This window comes from Zonotrichia leucophrys, chromosome 20 (genome assembly GCF_028769735.1).
Source record: "Zonotrichia leucophrys gambelii isolate GWCS_2022_RI chromosome 20, RI_Zleu_2.0, whole genome shotgun sequence".
NCBI classification, from domain to species: Eukaryota; Metazoa; Chordata; class Aves; order Passeriformes; family Passerellidae; genus Zonotrichia; species Zonotrichia leucophrys.
Window position 1 is genome coordinate 3,335,502 of NC_088189.1, and position 19,870 is coordinate 3,355,371.

A 19,870-nucleotide genomic window follows, 5' to 3' on the forward strand; every position below is an offset into this window, starting at 1 on the left:
GGTGTGAAGTGCACTGCTGCAAGCAAGGAATAGAGCAAAACTGCTCCTTCCCTGCTGTGACTGACTTACCAGGAGCCTGGGGAAGCTCTGACACTGTCCCCAGGCCAGAGGGTGACAGAGTGTGACAGTGAGCAGCTGCTGAGCCCTGGGAGCATCTCTCCTGTTCCCCTCCCAGTCACTGATGGTATCCTGCCCTGGGAGCAGCGCACAAATAATCAGAATTATGGCTGCAGCTGCAGTGCATGGATGCCTCTGTTTCCTGCAGTGCCAATGACAGGCAGGTGTCACACAACACAGAAGGTGCAACTGGGAGCTCCAAGTGTCCTGCAGGGCTGCTGCTTCCCAGCTCCTGTGGGAATGTCACTGCAGTGCCTTCCTGAGAGCCTGGGCTTGCTCAGCCTCCGTGGTGCTGGCAGCTCCCGCTGTCCCTTGGCTCAGGAGTGTGCTGGCACAGAGCATCCGTGGCAGGGCTGCTCCAGGGCTTGCTGGCAGAGGGGACACCAGCCCTGCCCACATCCCCTGTCCTGTGCAGCCAGAGGTGCTTTCATGTCCTGTGCTTTTTTTACCAGAAAGTAGATCCCTTGTTTCTCTGACATTTTCTCCTTTAAAGCTGCATGAAAACAGTGAAGACTAGCAGGCAAAGTCAGCTTGACCCAGTGCTTCAATGGCAAATATTAAACTGCAGCACTCAGAGAAATGATGAAATCTCTACTGGTAGAATTTAACAACCTACTTACACTGCAGCCAACCAGGAGAGATTTATAAAGCTGTAAAATCAGCTAATTCTGTTTTAAATTATTTCAGAACCTGAACAGCACAAGCTGTCTTTAAAATCAAAGGGCAAATTTGACATTAAAAAATGAGATTATACATTGTGGCCAAAATTAAATGCTGTTGACCCAATCATATAACAAGTATTTGTGAGGAATAGCAGGGACAAGGATTTCTGGGATTGTTTCCACTCAAAGAGAAAATTGATGGTAGTCTCCTTTTCTCTCAAGCCTTCTAGAACTCCTCTTCCACATGACATCCTCCCATGCCCACAATACCTCCCTGCTACTGGTTTGCCCTTTCTCTTGCTCACAAAGAGCTGTGAGTGCCCAAACCAGCTGGGCCCCACATTTGCAGAGTGTTTCTCAGAAAGCCCCTTGGGCTGCAGAGTCAGGCCTGGGACTTGCCACACTTCAGGTTTTAGTCAGCCCAAGCAGAGCTGTGTAACTCTCCATGCCCAAGGCTGGCAGAGCAGTGTGTAGCCCTGTCACCCACTGCAGCTCAGCCTGGTGTTAATTCCGTGAATAAGAGCCTGACACACGACACAGGGTTTGCAGCACATAACCAAAGCAGGATGCTGGCTGAACTCCAGCACATGCAGTTGTTCTCTGCCTATTACACCAAACATTGCAGCTCTGTTATCCAAATTGTACATCTGAGTAAGAGTTTGCTACTTCAACCGAAACGCTGTGCTCGGGGCTTACTTGCTTTTTCCAAAACGCTGTGTGTGTGATGTTTGCAGACACTGATTCAGAAATGAGTGTTCGTGTCCCTCCGCTTTAATTACTCACACGGAGCGAGGAACTGGAGCAACACGGGCTGGCTTCGGTTTATCCTTCAGCAGGCAACTCTTGCTCCTCCAGGAGCTGGAAGGACGGGATGGGAATCCCTTGCCTGTTTCGCAGGGAACACGGCCATTGCCAGCCGAGCTTTGCGGCTGCTCGCCCTTGCTCCGGCCGGCGCTGTCTGTCCGTCCTTATCGCCGCCCGTCCCTCGCTCCTGCCGCTATCTCCCTGCGTGAAACCACACGGGCTTGTTTTTTCCTACCCGGCTTGATAAGAGCCAACAGATGTCAGTGCAGCCCGAACAACACGGGCCGTGCCCTGCCCGGGGCTCAGCCCCTGCAGAACATCCCCGGTGGGATGGGAGTTCTGTCCCGGGACAGCGAGGGGGAGAGCGGCGCCCGGAGCAGGCCCGATGTGCCAGGGGAGGCTGCACGGCTAAAAATACCGCAAAGTATTTTTAAAAACACGTTCGAGGGTCCTTATAAACACACGGGGTTTGTTGACAGAACAAGACTGCTCATTTATGCTGTGTATTATCCTTGAAAACCTGCTCTGTTTGTGCAGGGAGTCCCATGACAACCTCGGCTTGCTGAGGGTGCCACAATGATCTCGACAACAAATGTGTCCCTTTATCTCATGGAGAGGGACAGGGGGCAGCAGGAAGTATCTGCAGGCTGTAGGAAAAGCAGTTATGGAATGGAAATAAGCTGCTTTATCAAAATATTGCTTTGCTGTTTTCACAAGTGCAATCCCAGTGGCTTTCTAGCCCAGCTCAGGGCACCTCTTCTGTGGAAAGTCGATGCCAGATTTGTATAAACCCCAGTAAAATCAGTGGGATTGGCTCCATCATCTGGTTAAGTGATGTCTGAATTGAGGAAATTTACGATGTCTGAATTGAGGAAATTTAACAATGTGGTTTTGTCTTTTTGCCATAAATATGTTTCCAGGTGACAGCTCTAGGACAGAGAAGGCCTCTCTGGGAAACTTACACATGGTCTGTTACAGGGGGGGGGGAAAAAGTGAAAGTATTTTGATATTCCTGAAGGCAACTGGGACATGAAGCCACAAACCAAGATAGGGGAAAACCAACCATTAAGATAGCCAAGGGGAAAGGTAGCGAGTTTTATTGTATTTGAGAGTGAAACGTTTGTACTTTGGAGTTTGGATGGTGGCAGTGGCTGTTCTGCGCCTGCTCTTCTATCCCTCACTGCAGTGTCAGAACCAGAGAGAAGACAAATGCTGGATCAGGGGATGAAAGATCTCATGGAAATCTCACATCTACACAAAGAAAATTAGGATATTAGTAAGTTGGATGCTTATCTACTCAGCTACACACCACACACAGTAAAGTGCAGAGCTTTGCTCCTGCAGCCCTGGACCTCTCCCTGTGGCTGATGGGAACCAGGATGAACTGAAGGGTGTTGGTCAGAGCTGTCATTTAGACCATTGTCCCCTCCCCAGCTGTATCTACATGCTCAAGTCTCTCCAAACAAAGACTTTGCCTTTTTTGTACTTGGAATGGTCTCCAATGTCCCAGATGGAGGTGGCTTTGCTCAGCCCATGCCCCACGAGCACAGGTGGAAGCTGAAAGCTGCTGAGCAGTAACAGAAGCACAGTTTGCTGACCATGTCTTCAGTCACTCTGCCATGGCTAGAAGCACCAATACCTCTTGTCATTTTATATCTGAAATACATTTCAGATGGAGCTGATTCTGCTATCGTGCCTTATCTGTGCATCATGGTGTTTACTTTACAGATGAGCCACCTTTTAGGTTAAGAGATGTGATGAGGGCAGTGATGGTGGCTCTGTGGTTATAGGTATCAGGAGCTCTTGATTTTCAGACTTTTTCAGAAAGAAGGCAAAAAATTAACAGCTTAGATTGATACTTCAACAAGAATTTAGGAATCCATGATTTAAATTAGGTACTTAGTCACCATTTTTGACCTAAACTACAATGCAGGAAACAGAGAAATGACAGCAAAATAAGAGTTAAGTGAAGGAAAGAACTAAAAGCAAAGACAAGATAAAATGAATGGAAAATTAATTCTTCAGCTAAAATTAATGGAAAACTCTCACAGTCTGTAGTGGGTGTTCAACCTTGTAAACTGAGCAAATCCCACAAATGTAGAGTCCTCTCCTTATGCCCTAAAAGCTTTGTTATATAACTGGGTGGCAGGATTTGTTTTCAGGGGTGTTCAGCCCCCTTTGTTGCTCCAGCCAGACTGCACAGCAATCTCGGGGCCCATTCCAAGAGCTAAACCTTTACTCAGATGTCTTTAACCACCGTGCCAGGCTACAGCCACCTACACTGGAAAAGCTGAGTGCAGCCTGGGCCCCAGAGAGCCCTGCCAGGGCAGGGCAGTGCCAGCAGCAGGGCTGACATGTGCTGCTTTGCACCAAGAAAGAAATGGGGCTTGTACATATAGACCACTCTCTCTAACAGCACTGGGAGTCTCAGTTCAATCAGTTATTTTCCCTCCCAAGGTACAAATAAATGCAAATTTTACTCATCTACATTTCTCTTGCTGTCATGTTTCCTAGTGTTGATCCAAGTTTTTTTGCTTGTGTGTCCATGTCTCTTCTTTTAACACTGCAGTCTCACAGTTGTTGCCTCTTTTCTTCCTTAATATTTTTTGTATTATCAGATGGCCCATTCTGCTTTTTAACTCTCCATCTTTTTTCCACCATTGCAGCTGGTAAAAACAACAGAATAAACATTCAGAGATCTACAGCCCAGTGCTCAGGAAAAGACAATTTTCTATCCCCTTCCTCCCTCCTGAGAGTCAGAAAAAGGCAGATCTTGAAGATAATTTCCTCTTCTGTCTTTGAAACTATGTGTGATTTTAAAAAGCTGTCAGTCTGTGTCATGCAGCCTTCACACAGGTGAAACATGAGATTTCACCCTTGCTGTCACTTTTTGCCTCTAATTAATACTGGTGTAAGCAGGGAAGTGATACATTGGCATAGTTAACAGCTGGAATCCAAGTAACTACATCCATGCTGTAACCATGGGCAGGGCCACAGCCAGGGCTACAGCAGGATGTGAAACTTCTGATTTCTTGAAACAAGCAATTTGTAAGTTTTATGAGTTATTCTTGGGGTTTGGAATAATAGGATGAGGGAAAGCCTGTTTTCCACTTTGGAATCTTACTTTATTTTCAGATTTCTTCAGAGGATGGACATTACAGCCAAGGTGGTCTTGGTGTGCTTTGCTGAACTTGTCACCTGCACTGGCAAAGTTTTCATTGTAACCAAACCAAGACAGGCTGACCTTAAACTTGTCTTGCTGTGAATTGCACCAGCAGGAAAACTCTGCCTGCCTACCCCCACGGCCAAGAGAACAAATTTATAGGCTGAATGTTCCTACTAGTTTGTCATTTTAGTTTTTGGGTTTGTTTGTTTTCTTCACAGTCCTCAAGAGAGTTCCCTTTCCTTTTGGCAGGTGCCACATAGACAGATCCCCACAAACCAGCCTGTTTCAAAGAACTGTCCTGTCTGTAAGTAAAAGATTTGTCTCGTCTCAGTGTCTCTCCGAAAAGCACAGGAAGAGAAAGAAAACTATTAATAATCTTCTAGGCTGACCTTTACATTTTCTTGTTATATTACATTCTCAGGGGTGTGTTCATCAGAAGAACGAGCTCTGGGTCCCAAAGGAAAAGGCATTACAACAGTGGAGGCAGAATGAGTCATGTGGGCATCTTGAGCCTGATGTGAGATGGATTTATTCTGCAACAGGCAGCAACTGCTGTCAAACCCTGGGCTAGCAGTGATGGGCAAAGTGAACTTCCCTGCTGTGCAGTGATTTCATTCTTACACATACTAATTACTGTACCACTTGCAGTTGATTTTGAAAGAGAAATTCTCATCAAGAAGACACCTAACTTGTGAGCAAGCACCGAGAGGGGAAATGGAGATTTCAGTGAGAACCACACGGGCTATTTGCAGAGGATAGGCTACAGCACAGAGAGCTGATTGGAAAGCTTCAATTCCAGAGTGCAGGATGTGTGGCCAGGCCCCAGAGAGCATTAGTCATCTCATAAGTAAATGCTCAGAGCTGGCCGGAGATGAGTACAAAATACAGCATGACAAAGCTGGCAGTGCTGTGCACAGCCCGTGCTGCCAGGGAAGGGGGCACAGCCACAATCAGCATCACCACCCCAGGCCAGGTAAATTGAGAGAACTGAGAAGCTGAACGTGAAGTTTGCTGTCAGGAGGCAGATGTGGTGCCTCCAGAGGAAGTTCATCAGTTACTTCTCCACTGGATGACGGCATCGGTAGAAAATAACAAGAAGTCACTGACAAACATGTATGTGGCAGGAAGTGAATTAAAAATGGGGCACGAAAATGGCACAGATCTTACAGAGTCCTGCTCTCCAGTGGGCTCATGTGTTGTGTGGAGGAGCTCAGGCGCAGTGTCCAAACCAGACACGGGCTCTCCCTGGCACCGCAGCATCCTCACCATGGGATGTCGGCTCAGGTCCCGACCCGGCAAAAGCCAGGGTGAAACGCCAAAGCGGCGCTGGCTCCGCGGCGTTGGGGCAGCGCTGTGCCCCGGCTGTCCCCGCATTGATCCCGCGGGTCCCGGGACGCGCCCCCCGCCGCCGGGGGGGTCAGGAGGGGGGCGCGGGGGCCGCTCCCCCGCGGGGCCGGGCTGCGGCGGGGGCCGCTTTCCAGAGAATACGGTAAACATGTCCGCATCACGTGCGGCCGCTCCCGCCGGCCGCGGCGCGGGACCGGCCGGGAGGGCGGGACGGGACGGGACCCGCGCTCCGCCGGCCGAGCGGGGCCGCTTTAAGAGGCCGCCGGGCGCCGCCGCCTCGCCCTGCCCGCCCCGGCGGAGAGCGATGCCCGCGGCGCCGTAGGGCGGGAGGCTCCGGCACCATGGGGCTGTGCTACAGCCTGCGCTCCCGCCTGGCCGCCGCGCACCCCTCCGCGCCCTACGGCAGCCGCGGCGAGCCGGACACCCCCGCGGCGGCCGAGCACGGGGACCCGCAGGTGCGGCACCGGCTGCGGCAGGACCTGGTGGCCAAGGAGCGGGCGGACAAGAAGCGGAGCAAGAGCATCGACAAGACGCTGAAGGCGGAGAAGCGCGAGTACAAGCAGACGCACCGGCTGCTGCTGCTGGGTGAGCGGGGCGGCGCGGTTCGGCTCGGCCCGGCCCGGCCCGGCAGGTGCGGGGCCCGAGGCCGCTGCCGGTGCCCGGGCGGGCGGAGGGGGCGGCGGCCGCGGGGGCACCGGGGCGGGGCGGGCGCGCACGTGGCGGCGGCGCCGGGCGGGGGCTCCGGAGGCTCGGCGGGGCTGCGGCAGCGCGGGGGCAGCGCGGCCGGGGTTTGCCGTGCCCGGCCCGGGGTACCGGCGCTGGGGGGCTCCGTGCCCGGCCGCGCCCGCTGCCGTGTGCGGTAGGAGCCGATGCTCCGAGGGAAGGAGCAGCCGCAGCCCAGGTGATGCTCGGCCAGAACGGGGCCGCGGCCGCCGTCCCCACGCTGTCCCCACGCTGGCGGCTCACACCGAGCCATGCAGCGGGACCGCGGCAGCAGCAGCAGCAGCGGGGGCGGCTCTCCCGTAAGGAGGAAGCCCGGGTTTCCGTGTGCGATTTGCCGTGGTCCGCTCCGCCTCCCCGAATGCACAGCGGGCAGATGCAGCCTCTCGGGCTGTGCGGCTCCATCCAGTCCCGTGCACCAGCCCTCGTTCCCTGCATCGCAGCTCGTCCCTGCCCCGGACTGCGCAGGGATGCTCCTGCACGGTGACAGCACCGGCATCGCCTTCCCGAGCGTGCCCTATGGAAAGGCGCTTTAATTATGCAATTGTGTGATGTCTGAGCTTGTGTAGTACACGACCCCAACCCAAATAGGCTTAGAAAGTCATGTATTGGCCTTCAGGTAAGTCCAAGGAGGCTGGAAATGTGTCCACTCCTCTGCCCCTCAGTGCAATGCAGGTGGAGTACAGGTTACCCTGAGCATCTTGGAATAATAGGGAATATTTTCAAATATTCACAAATAACTTAAGCGCTTCTTGCCCTTGGAGGTGCGTGGTTCTGCAGGGCATAAACAGCAACATTTGGCCTTCATCTTACTGGTGTGTGTTTGCAGCCTGTAATAGAGGAGCAGAATTTTAAGGAGCAATATTGGATCTAGTTTTCTGCATCTTGGTGGTAAAAGTTTCTATTCCAGAAGCAGAGCTTCTTTTGATGTGGTTGCAGCTATACTGATGCAAGTCTGCTCATAAAGGTGTCCCTCCTTCTCATGGGAAGGGGGTTGAGCAACACTTGTGGGAAGAGTAAAGCATCATGTGCTGTGACTGTTGGTAAGGAATCACACCTCTACCCACCGTGCATTCCTTTCAAGCACCCCGTACCTGTAGGTGTGTTGCCGTTTGGTGTTTTAATGTATTTCCAGTTTGTTCTGTAGTGAACAAGTGTGTGAAGGAGGAGCCGTGAGAACTTTTCTCTCTTTGTAGATTAAATAAGAAAAAAATCCAACAGCAGGGCTAGTTTTGATGTTAATCTGCAAGCCTTTAAGTCATAAAGGCTATCTGATACAGGCTTCTGTAGGCAGTACTTCAGTTGCCTGGTTTTTAATAAAGAGCTGGGTTTTGCTGCAATGACATTGAACACTGAGTGGGTTAAACTACACATCTGAGTGGTTTAGAGTTGTCTATGGTGAAGCCAACAGAGCTTTCTTTGTCAAAATACTGATTTATAAATCTGATGGATATGAGTCAGTGTTATGCTGGCAGTCGTTTATTATATTTCAGCCTGGACTTGAATAGCAGGAAGTCACTTTTTGGCCCTCTTGTAAATCTTGGGATGCCTAAGAGACCCATTTCCCTGCTCCTTGCACGAGGACTGTCAGTTTTCCAGTTTCCTTCCCTTGCTGCTTCTCCCCTGCATCCCACTCTCACTGTTGCTTTGAGGATTTTCTGTTTCTAAACTGGAATATGAAGTTTGGGGTACATTTGGTGATCCTTCATGTACATCAGCAGGTATTGCTGCCACAGCTGAGTGTGTCTGTGCTGGGATTGCACACACAAATTGAGCAGGAGGGTGATGATGAAAACAGGATCAGGAGCATCCAGCTGGGATTTAAAGCTGCAGCTGAATCTTCCTCTAAGGAATGGAGTTAGGGTGGGGAACAAGTGCAGAGCCAGGAGCTTAAGCTGGCTCCTTAGAGCCAGGAGTGTCTCCTCACTTGGGCTGAAGCTCAATGGCAAAAGCTGCAGTAGATACTTGGAGTTTCTCACTTGTGTTCCCAATTTTTAGGCTGACGTGCTCCTGTAGGAGTGCATTGCTGACATGGACAGCAAGGGACACTGGAGTGCCAGCTCTCTCTGTAACAGATTTTAGATGAAAACTGCTCTGATGCTCCAGGTCTGTGCCGTCCCCAGGGCTGAATTATTTGTATCATGTGGCTGCAGTAGCTGGGCACTTCCAAGGGCTGTGCTGGGGATGTGGAGCGTTCCTTCCTATGGCCGGGCTGTGCAGGACAGGGAGTGCACAAAGTCACTGTGAGTGCTCTGTGGTTTGGTGGTGTGGTGTGTGTGTAACTTACACAGCTGTTACTCAGAGTATCACTCACGTTGTGCTCTTCAGCACACCTTATGCTTATGTTCCCACACAGTAGTTCCATTTTTTGGAAGGACAAGTTCATCATTTTATCCAGGTGCTCAGGGGTGTGTGGTGTAGTTACTCAGTGGACACTTTTATGCCATTAATTGATCTTTATATATCTTTAATAATTTTTCAGTCCTTTTCCATCACCACTTCTGTATAAGATAAAATCCCAAGCCCTGGAACTTCTCTTGATTTCAGCAGAGCAAAGATGTTGCATCTGCACTGTTTTGGAGGCAATAATCTGACTCTACTTGCAGCAGAGCAGTGGGAGGTTTTTTGCTTTGTTTTTGTGAAATGCTCCACCAGGTGTAATCTTTCTGGATTTTGTTTAGTGAACTCTACAAGTCACAACTTCAAGATTACAATCACTGTTTTGTTGGCAGCAAAGTGTGAGTTCAGGGAGACTACTGGGAACAGGAGGTGATTTTTCATTGCGTGGGGTTGTTTTTTTGTTGGAGAACAATCCTGACTCTAAAAGTGAAAGTCTGTGGTTATGGGGGAAAAGATTTTATACTTTGTCAAAACAATTCTATTACCCATGTGCTTTCTTACTTGTGACACTAATGTGGGTTTTCCTCTCTATATATTTTTTTTCTTTTAAAGACTGGAAGGTATGAATCTGGTTTGCTCTAAGAGAGTGAACTTGGGCTGGTCCCCTCTCAGTGCTTTGCAAATCTCTGTGTACTTGGATTTTTCACTCTCTCAGGCTGAACTCTTGCCTATGTAAAAAGTACCTGTAGCTTATTCCCATCTTGAAAAGGAACTGCAGATACCAATATATGAATAGAGATATGTGCACTTGTCATCCTACATATTTATATTAAACTACAACTTATAAAATAACAACCATTCTGAATGTTCCCTACATCAGTGCTTAAGTAAAAATGGTTTAACAGAAATGTTTATGCTGGTGCAAATATGAATATAGGGTATGCAAATGGGAAGTTTTTATGGGGAAATATAGAGAAGAAAAACACACTTTAAGAAGTTGGGAAATATCAGTGTGAAGACTGAAGGCCACAGTCACCCTCTCTGTGTGTGCTGCATGGTGAGCCCTGCCTGCCATATAATTAAGGACTGTTTTGTATGGTTTACATTGTATTTTCTTCCCCAGGGCTGGTACTCCATTCAGGGCACAAGATGGATGTTGTGTAGTGAATGAGCAGCTATTCAATATTCTTATCCTCCTCATACAATGTGTCACCCTGTGCCCTATCTCCATCATACCCTGTGCTGAATAAAGAACTGTTGAACTCTTCATGCTCCAGCACTGATCACTGCAGGGACTGAATGCTCCACAAATGTCAGTGCATGGCACTGCTGAGACATGAGGTGGTACCCTCCTCCTTTTGTGGATGCTGGAGGGGGAAATGCCACCAAAGACTAAAGCTGAAATTGTCCAAAGGCACCACTGATTTTATATCAGCCCTGTCTCTAATTTTAATCCATAGTACACAACTTTTTTTGTGGGTTTTTTTGGGTTTTTTAGTAAATACTTTCTGTATTTAGATCATGGACCTCATTGTTGTGAACACTCAGCACTTTTGCAGAGGGAGTTTTAGGAGCTCTAAGTGCACCCAGGAGTGAGAAGCACAGCTGGTTATCCCAGGTGGAAGCTCTGTAGCAGACTGAAGCTGGCCTGGTTCTCCAGGGCAGCAGGTAATGGCAAATCCCACAAAATACCCCTTCTCTGGTGGTGATTCCCTCTCTTGCTAGCTCACAGGGAGGTGGTTATTTTGGCACTTCTCTTGGGATGGTGTGGGAGGGGAAGACACCCAGTTACAAAGACAGGTATGTGCTCAAGCACTTGACAAAATTCCATCTTGTTGACAAGATTTTCATTCACTTGCAACCAGTTTGTTTCTTGTGCCCCATGTGTTATGAGCTGCAAGAGAGGGCACACACCCAGCTGAAAACTGTTATCCTTATCAGAAGATCATGTAGAAGATGTACAGGACAAAACAGACTAAAAATGTACAGGGAATCTTTATCCTGGTGCTTCCAGATTCTCAAGAACAAGATTTTTCATGCTAAACATCTTATACTAAATTTCCCCTTTAAGAAAAGCAGGAATAGGACAAAATAAATCCTAGGGGATGCCTGTGATGTGTGTATGTTGCAGCACACTGTGATACCAGCTGGAGAGGCAGCAGCGTGCACTTCCCCAAATGGGCTGTCTGTAGTGGTGAAGGAATTACAATATTTTCCAATAGGGCTCCCAATAATTACCAGATACTACAAGAACACTTGGACATGGGAATATCTCTGTGGTTTCCATCTGCCCAGTACTTCCCAGTGCAGACATGACAATCCTGCTGGGGACAGCAAGGAGGTGGAATGCTAATTATGGATCTTCCTTTGCAATGAGGAGCCTCTGCACGAGGAGTCCTGCTCAGTTCCCACTGCTGCATCCAAAATGTGATGCCTTTTCAGTCAGTAAATGGAGATCTTCTGGTTTGGAATATGTTCACCACAAACAAAAATAACTGGGAAGCTTTGCAAACTTTAAGAAAGGTTTACCCAGTGTGCAAGCAATGCTGGCTGTAGCTGTGATGTGATTTGGGATTGTTTGCTGAATCTCAGAACAACTCAATGTCCTCAGCAGTGGCACCTCTATGCTTTAGATCACTTGGTAAAGTAATTTCTCTCCTGCTCTCATTTTAAATTTCATAGGAACGGGAGAGGCAAGCTACTTCTCATGTCCTGTTTTGTTTTGTTCTGTTTTGTTTTGGTTGGTTTTGTTTTCATTTGTTTTTTTTTTCTTGAGAGCTCCTGATAGTGACTTTCCTCCACATAAACAAAAAGATCATTGGCCTCGGGCAGACACATGGTGTGGGGAGCTCCAGCCAGCATATCTGAAGTCTGGCAAAGTTTGAGCTGCTTCAAACAGGGTCTGGCAGTGGAAGGTGTCTGAGAAGCTGGAGCTGCTCTGCCCTGAGTGAGTGAGGATGGAGGGCTGCTAATGGATGGCAATGCTGTGTGAGGCAAGGTGAATGTTCCCTACAGGGATCTGAACTGCAAACTGATGACTTTCACAGTTGTAGCTAATGCTGAAGGGATGCTCTGTGCATGTGTAAGCATGAATTTTTGTGGGAAGGGGGTGAGGAGTCTGAAGGATCCCCAGGACCAGCCGTGCCTGTGCAGTCACACAGCAGCATAAATGTACAGAGTTCTCCCTTTCCCCAGCAGAGATGCCATGTCTGTGTGGTGGTAATCTGTTTTTTTCACTCATTAAATGCCTGGTGGCATAAAGATCATCATCCATCACTCTAGAGAGGCTGCATTCATCTGTAACCATGGATCCAATTTCAGTGTTATCTGAGAATTTTTATTTTTAAAGCTCAAACTCCACCCCAACAGTGCTCTCTTTTTGACTTTACTTTTCTGAGCTTGTGATCCTGTTGCTTGGTCAGCACCATCTGCTTCCAGAGCAGGCAAAATGTCTTGCTTGCTTCTGTGCAACTGTTGGCAGTGTTCTCCACTGGGACATCTTAAATTGAACTGTCTCCTGTGCAAGGGCCTCCCTGGAGGAAAAGCCTCGAGGAGTGCAGTTAATTACATGCAGTTCTTCCCTGGCTCCCTTAAATTTGGGAGTGTCCTTATTCGCAAATATGCATGATTTCATTGAATTTCCTTCTAATTGCCACAATTTAAAAATGTCAGGAAAAAAGCTTGGCAATTCCCTGGTGTGAGGACAACTCAGATGCTTTTCCTGAGAAAGCTCAGTTACCAGGCATAGAAATCCATGATGGTTTCAATATTCAGACCTGAAGAATGTGTCTTGAGAAGAGAAGTTGAACTCCATGACTTATTCTTATTGTTCCCCTGCTCAGTGAAGCATTTGAGAACCAAGCCATGCAAGCTTTATAAATAGCTCAGCCAAAGTTTTCTTTACTTCCTCTAATGTGTTCCCTCTGCAAAGAAAACCCACAGTGTCTGTGTCTGGGCAGCATTTTAAAAGATCTGTATGTCACTAAGAGGGCAGAAAAGTTGGTGGGTATTGTCTGCATTGAGGGATGTAGAGAGATGGCAGCAGGTGTCACACAGATGTCAGAAAGTTGATGTTTTTATTTTGCCAAGTGAAGGAAGGGGATGCTGGGGAGGATGGGATGGTTCCTGGCATGGAGTAAGATGCAGTTTTACAATCTCCAGTCTTGCTCTGTTTAGCCACTTCTGCCTCAGGGTTTGGGAAGAGGGAACAAGCGCTGTCACAGCTGTGCTTCCTCTGCATTATGTTACAGGAGGCTTGAACCCAAATAAGTTGCTTTTAGGATGTAATGCTTGCATTTGAGAGCATTCCTTTGACTTTGGAGTCAGTCACACTGCCTGCTGAGGCTGCCTTGCAGAGCAGCTTGTGAGGTGTGTGCTGCACAGAAACCCGAGCCTCAGCTGTAAATTGTTCCCGTCACATTGCAGAGATTTTACATCTCACTGATGCCCTGGAACAGTTTGGATCACGGGCCTGCTGCTGGTGAATGTTGTTGTGTGCCAGCCCTGCAGGGACCAAAGACTGCAGGAAGGGGCTCTCCAGGCTTTGGTCCTTTCTGGCTCTCCAGTTTTGGTTGCAGCAGTTGGAGTGGGGCGCCAGCAGCTGGGCAGTGCTGTCAGGCTCCTTGCTGCAGGTGATGAGCTGTGCTGGCTTTTTGTGGAGGTGCCAAACACATCCAGGTGCCCTGGAGAGCAGAGAGCCTGGGGTGGAAACCAGTCTGGGTGCCTCTCTGATGGAGAGACGCTGCTGCAGAAATGAGGGGAAAAAGGCACTTTTTAGAGTTTGACCTCCTCTTTCTCTGTGTCATCCTCATTGCACGTACACAACCTCTTCCTCTTTCCTACTCCACCCCCAACTGAACACAATTTTTAGTTTGTGGGCTGTATTTGTTTGGGTTTGCATTTTTCCTGGTTGCTTTTCATGCTGAAATCTCAGGATCACTGGTTAGCTGGGAGGTTTTCTGGAGCATGGGGGGATTTGTGCGACTGGGACTTAACATAGGGAGGAAATGTGGATACTGAGGAGAAGGGCATGGCTGTGAGCTGGAAATCTGCATTCACATGTTTTGGGTTTTTATAAATACCAGTTAAAACTGTCTGCTTGGAAGAGAAATACTCTGTGAAATTCTGTCTTGATGCTTTCCCTGCCTTACCTCCACACAGGAAATTCACAATTTGATACAACTGATTTTTCTCTGCTGATGAAAAGTATGGAACAAATTCCTTTTAGACTGTACAAGCTGAAAGATATTTTCTCCCCTGATCCCTTAACACTACCTGGGCTCTCATTTCTCCCAGCTTCTGTGAAGTTCAGCCTCAACTGTAGCATTTTGTTTAGGTGGTGAGTGATGCAGGACTTCACTTGCTCATATTTCAGAAGAATATGTATTTGTTTTTAACTTCAGATATTTACAAGGAAAATGCTTCTTCTGGTCTGTTTTCCCCAAACAAAAATAAACATGAAATTTGAGTGGCTAGTTCTCAAACATGTATATATCCTTGTGATTCCAGGGGGATTATTCATGTGAGCCAGGGCAGTGTCCCCTCAGAGTCACTGTGTGCTCCCATCCCACCTGGACACTCCATCCCCTGGGCAAAGCACAGGGACACACCTTGAAACTGGGTGTAACCACTTGAGTGCAGAACCAGCCAATGCAGCCTGAGTATCACTGTCAAGCCCAAATGGGAGTTTTATGGTACAAAGGAATTTAAGAAAATGTTATTTGATACTTTGTTTGCTGTTGAATTATTCTGCATTAGGAGGTTTGAGGATCTGTTGCTTCTAGTAGAGGTCTAAGCAAAATCTAAATACTGCAAAGGTATTTAGTGTTCAGGATTATTTTGGGAGGGGGCTGAGGAAAGGCCTGATAAGTTATGTACTTGACCACATGTAGTTAAAAATATTATTTGGAATATAAACTTCCTTGTCTGAAGACCAGCTTTATGCATGGAGTCAAAAAGCACAAAAAGCAGTTCTCCTCCTGGCCTCCATAAGTATACCTTAATGCTGCTGAATCCTGGAAATTATGCGGGGCATGCTTTTTAAATGTTGATTTTGACTTCTTGCCTGGGACCAAGTGTAAAGTCTTTCCAAGGAAATACTTAGAAGACTTGCAATGAAACCCAAAAGCTGCTGCCAAACCTTAGTTTTTAGAAAGGGAGTAGGGGGCAATCCAGCCTGTTAAAAACTTCCAGTTGTTTGTAATTAAATCCACTTCTTCTGTGCACAATAAACATATACTTAGAAAAAGATCATTTTACATAATACTTATGTGGTTTGGTGCTGCTACAATTCCAGCAGTAGGTTTGCTGGTTTTGTCTGGGAAGGTTGCTGAGAGCTGGGAAGCCAGGGCTGGTGCAGCTGTGCCACTGCAGTGGCAGGGATCCATGTATCCAGTGGTGACAGGCAGGGCGAGCCAGGGAATCCTTTTCTCATCTTTCCCACTGGTTCAAGTTTGTTTTGGATTGGCGGGGATGGGAATGAAGGGGAGATAAAAATATCCCGTCCGCACGTCCGTCCGCGCCAGCAGCGGCACCGCTGTGGCTTTGGGGGAAACTCTGGGATTGCAGGGGGAAACTCTGGGATTGCAGGAACTTCTCATCACTTTGGGGGCTGGCAGGAGGCAGGACCACCAAATCCTCACCACCCTGAGCTTGGCGTGCCACGGTTTATTTGTTTATTTGAGATTGTTTCAAATCCACTGCCATCATTCATCTGGAGGATGGCGCTCATAGGGTGAGGGGGACAGCCCAAGTGTGAGTTTATCCAAGAGATAAATTTTATATTCACTCTTGACAAGGGAGGGGATTTTTTTCCAGGATGGCACAGAGAAATTGTCAGTTTTTACTGGGCAGGTTGCTGTGATGGAGTGTACACAAGGCATAGAAAGAGCAGAGAGGAGCAGCTTAGAGGTATTATCTCATAAGTGACATAAGAAAAACTATGAAGCCTTGTAGAGCAGATTTGTTGGGATTTGAGATGAAAATCCCTGTTGCTTGCTGAGATTATCCCCCAGCATATGGCAGGGAATGTAACAGAGATAGATAGAATTAGCTGCTAATGATCTGGACACCTCTTGGAAACAGATGCTTGTAGTCCTGTATAACTGCTTGCTATTTTGTTTGTCCAAAGTCTGGATTACTCAACAACAGGCCTGGCATGGTATTAGAATGGTTACTATCTTCATTTCCCACTGATCTCACCCAGTACAGGTCACCTCTTCCTTAGCAATGCTGCTGCAGTAATCGGATGTGCAGTTGGGCTGCAGAATGAGGGAAATGGCTCACGGCAGTGCCAGCAGCCGGAGTTAGCCAAGGGCCAGGGGGTGCTGGGGAAGCTGCAGGGATCTCCCTGGGCAGCCCAGGATGGCACTGGGCACCACCCTGCTGCTCCTGCACATTTGGGGTTTCTTGAGAAGATGAGTTTCTGATAGATCTCTATGGCAAATGATGCTGCAGTTGAGGAGGGGATTGCTCAGATTCAGTGCTGCTGCACGGGCAAGCACCTGATGTAATAAAAATAAAAAGCCCTGGGTTACACATTTTGGTAGTTTTGGTACCCCCTTACTCACCCTGACTTTGAGCTGTTGTCAATAAATACCTGACTTACCCTCACTGTTGTTTAAGGCACCAGAGTTTCCAACTCAGGGATGTAATTCCCATCATTTCTCTTTGGGATCTCTCAATCTATTGAAGTGTTACTTGAGCAATCTGCTCTATAACACTCTTGCTATGCTTAAATTTCTTTACATATAAAAATGTTTCCTAAGTTAATTTTCTTAGTTTACATTCTTGGAGGACATCTTTTTGGAGCTGGAAACCTTTATTAAGGTGGGGAAAAAAATTGTTAACTGTCAGTTCAGCTCATCTCTTTTCCACCCCTTCCCTTCATGTTAAACTTCCTTTTGGACTTTATCTTTTACAGTAAAAGCAAGACCTTAACCTCAACTTCTCTTTCTAAGTTAGATTCTTTTGACCTGGCGTCATCTTTGTTACAAGGCTTCACACACTGCAGTACAATAATATTTTTCTTGTGGTGCAATGAGCAGCGCTGCAGACGCTGTTCCAGATGGGGTCATTTTTTCTCTAAATTAGCAACTGCCTTAATAGATATTTTCCGTGGCTTCCAAACTGTGTGGTGTTGCTTGAACGAAAATGTAATTCCACTGAGAGATTTCAAACCCAGCTTTTGCTGGGCTTCCAGAAATAATTTTTTTAAAAGTATTTGTACAGTCGTAACGAGTTTGCTAGAGTGTTGTGCTTGCATGTTGCAGTTGTGCCTTCAGAATTAGATGGAAAATCTGAATATTACCTGGTGTATTATTCTCAAAGAACAACATTTTCATGCAGGATACCTTATTAATGTAAGGGTTAAAATATGTCAAATGTATTTTGAAACAACTGGAATATTTCTTTGCATCAAGAGCAAAAAGCCCAGTTCTCTGCCTCCAGAGATACTTGTAAAGCTTCACCTCAGACTGGTTAATTTTCTGTCATTTTAAAATAATAATTTGAGATTACAATTTTAATGTGAATAACTTGCTTCTGATCACTTGAAACTTCCGTAGAGGATTTCTACACAAATCAAATGTGATGTGGACTTGTGAAATCCTTGGTGGTGGCTGCTTTGGCAGGACATGAGTGAACTCGGGAGCATTTCCTTGAGTTCTTCTTTGTTGCAGAAAAACATGGAAAATGCAGGAAATCATGAAAAATCCACCAGGACATAGTACAAGCCTTAGGATCACACATACTTTTCAGAATATCAGTTTCTGAATAGTTGAATTTATTCCAGAGAAATTCTAATATTTCTGTTGGTTATTCAGCTAATATCATTAGCATAGCTAATAGTAAATTATTAAATTTCAACTGTGCTGCTTTTAAGTCTTTTAAGATTATGGGATCAGTAATTGCTTTTGAGATGGAGAGTTTGCAATTCAGTCCCATATTCTTCTTGTAGCTCATTGCCCCTCCCGGTTCTCTTGAGCCACCAGCACACTCAATCATTCCTTGTGCTAGGCAGGATTTTTTTAAAATGCCAAAACCACAAGGACTGTTGCAATTTTCTTACAGTTCCATCACGTGAAAGGCCCTGAACCACCTTCAGGCCTTGCCCCGGTGCGTTGCAGCCTCTGTGCCTTTGAGGGTGGGCCACGTTCCATGAACAGCCTGGCACTGGAAAAGGTGCAGAAGGGACAGCAAAGGGCACTGGGCAAGGCTGGGTGTGAGCAGGAGCAGCCCTTTGTGTTTGTGCATTTGGGACGAGCACGGTTTGTGCTGGAGCACGGAACTGGCTCATCCCTTCCCACCCGACGCCTGGGAGATGCTGCTGGAGCTTTTGTGTTTGGGCAGAGAAAGGGGGATTTTTGTACAGCCAAAGAGCTGAAGCTGTGCTGGAGGGTGGGAGAGATCCCTGCCAGCTCCCCATGGGAACAGGGCTGGGAGGGCATGAATTTGTTAGGTCTGTGGGGGCAGTTTGGTTCAGTGGAGCTCTCCTGTGCAGATGTCACAAGAGTGAATGCCTTGGCCATTAGGAATTTATCCATGCTGCATTATTAGAAGAGATTCCTATTTTATTTTTTTAATTTTAATTTTTTTAATCCTCCACCTGCATCCTACTACGCATAGAGAAAGTCTTGCTTCTGTGACTTGGGAAGCAGCAATTTTCCAGTGCTTCCCAGAGTTTCCTCCAGAAAGGGGTTGTGTCACATCTGACCCAGATGCTTATGGCAAACAGTGTGTCTCAGCACAGTGAGTTCTGGAGGGACCCTCACACTCAGGAGCTGATCACAGACAGCAGTGAGGACAGTGCTGGGGGAAGAGAGCTTTTCCTTGGATTAACTCAGGGGACAGTCAAACACTTTAGTTTGACTGGCTTGGCCCTATTTCCAAGCTGGACCTTTTTATTTCTCAAGTGGGAGTAGTGTCCCTGGACACTCTAAAACTGCCAAAATTTTTTGTCCTCCTGTCCTTTGATTAAGGACTTGTTTGTTGACACTTCAGTGGGTTGTGGTTCTGATGACAGCAGCCCTTGTGTCAACCAAGGCAGAGCTGCTCACAGTTAATAGTTCCTGGCTTTGTCTCTGCTTCCTAGATGTGGTCAGATAGAGGTTCTAATGGTCTCCCAAGCTGTAAGTAGGGATAATGCTCAGTAGAAAATTCAATTCAGTGGATTTTTGCATTTCTCTAACTGTTCCCTGTGCATATATGTGGACCAGAAGAAAAACGGTGACAAAGTTATGCAGATCTCCCAGCTAATTTTAGTCTATGTGAAAAAGCAGACCCTAATAGAAGGGTCCTATTTGCTCAATAAATGTTTAAAAAGTTAGTTCTGTACATATTTCAAGATAGCTTTTCAATGGAAGATAAGTGACTAAACCTACCATGGTAATGTTTCCAGTGAACAGAATGTGGTGTAAAGTTCAGATTTACGTTTCCTATTGTAGTTTAGAGGGTTTCATCTTAAAGCAGTTTTAATAGGTACCAAATGCTCTCAATATCTGTCAAGGTCAATTATAGATGAGATTTCTTTTTTTCTATTTTTGCATGGAGCAGGAAACATGAAGCATCTTATTGGAATTGTTCCTAGAAGGTTTGAACTTTGCAGATGTGTGAGGTTTTCATATATCGTGGTAAAATGCTCAATCTGAAGCTCAGCAGTTTGCTCTGCTGGCTGTTAACAGAAGATTCCAGCTAATGCTGGGTCGGCAGGAAAAGA

General features: G+C 47.1%; 1 protein-coding gene across 1 annotated transcript in view; it reads left to right on the forward strand.

The window, feature by feature from the left end:
* The first annotated feature begins 6,308 nt into the window (after window positions 1–6,308).
* The window catches only part of GNAS (GNAS complex locus), a 124,583-nt gene continuing 111,021 nt past the window's right edge, over window positions 6,309–19,870 (forward strand). Inside the window, exon 1 of the mRNA XM_064729607.1 lies at window positions 6,309–6,681. Within this exon, the coding sequence (XP_064585677.1) occupies window positions 6,438–6,681 (244 nt within the window). The 5' untranslated portion in view covers window positions 6,309–6,437. The remainder of the gene's footprint in view (window positions 6,682–19,870) is intronic.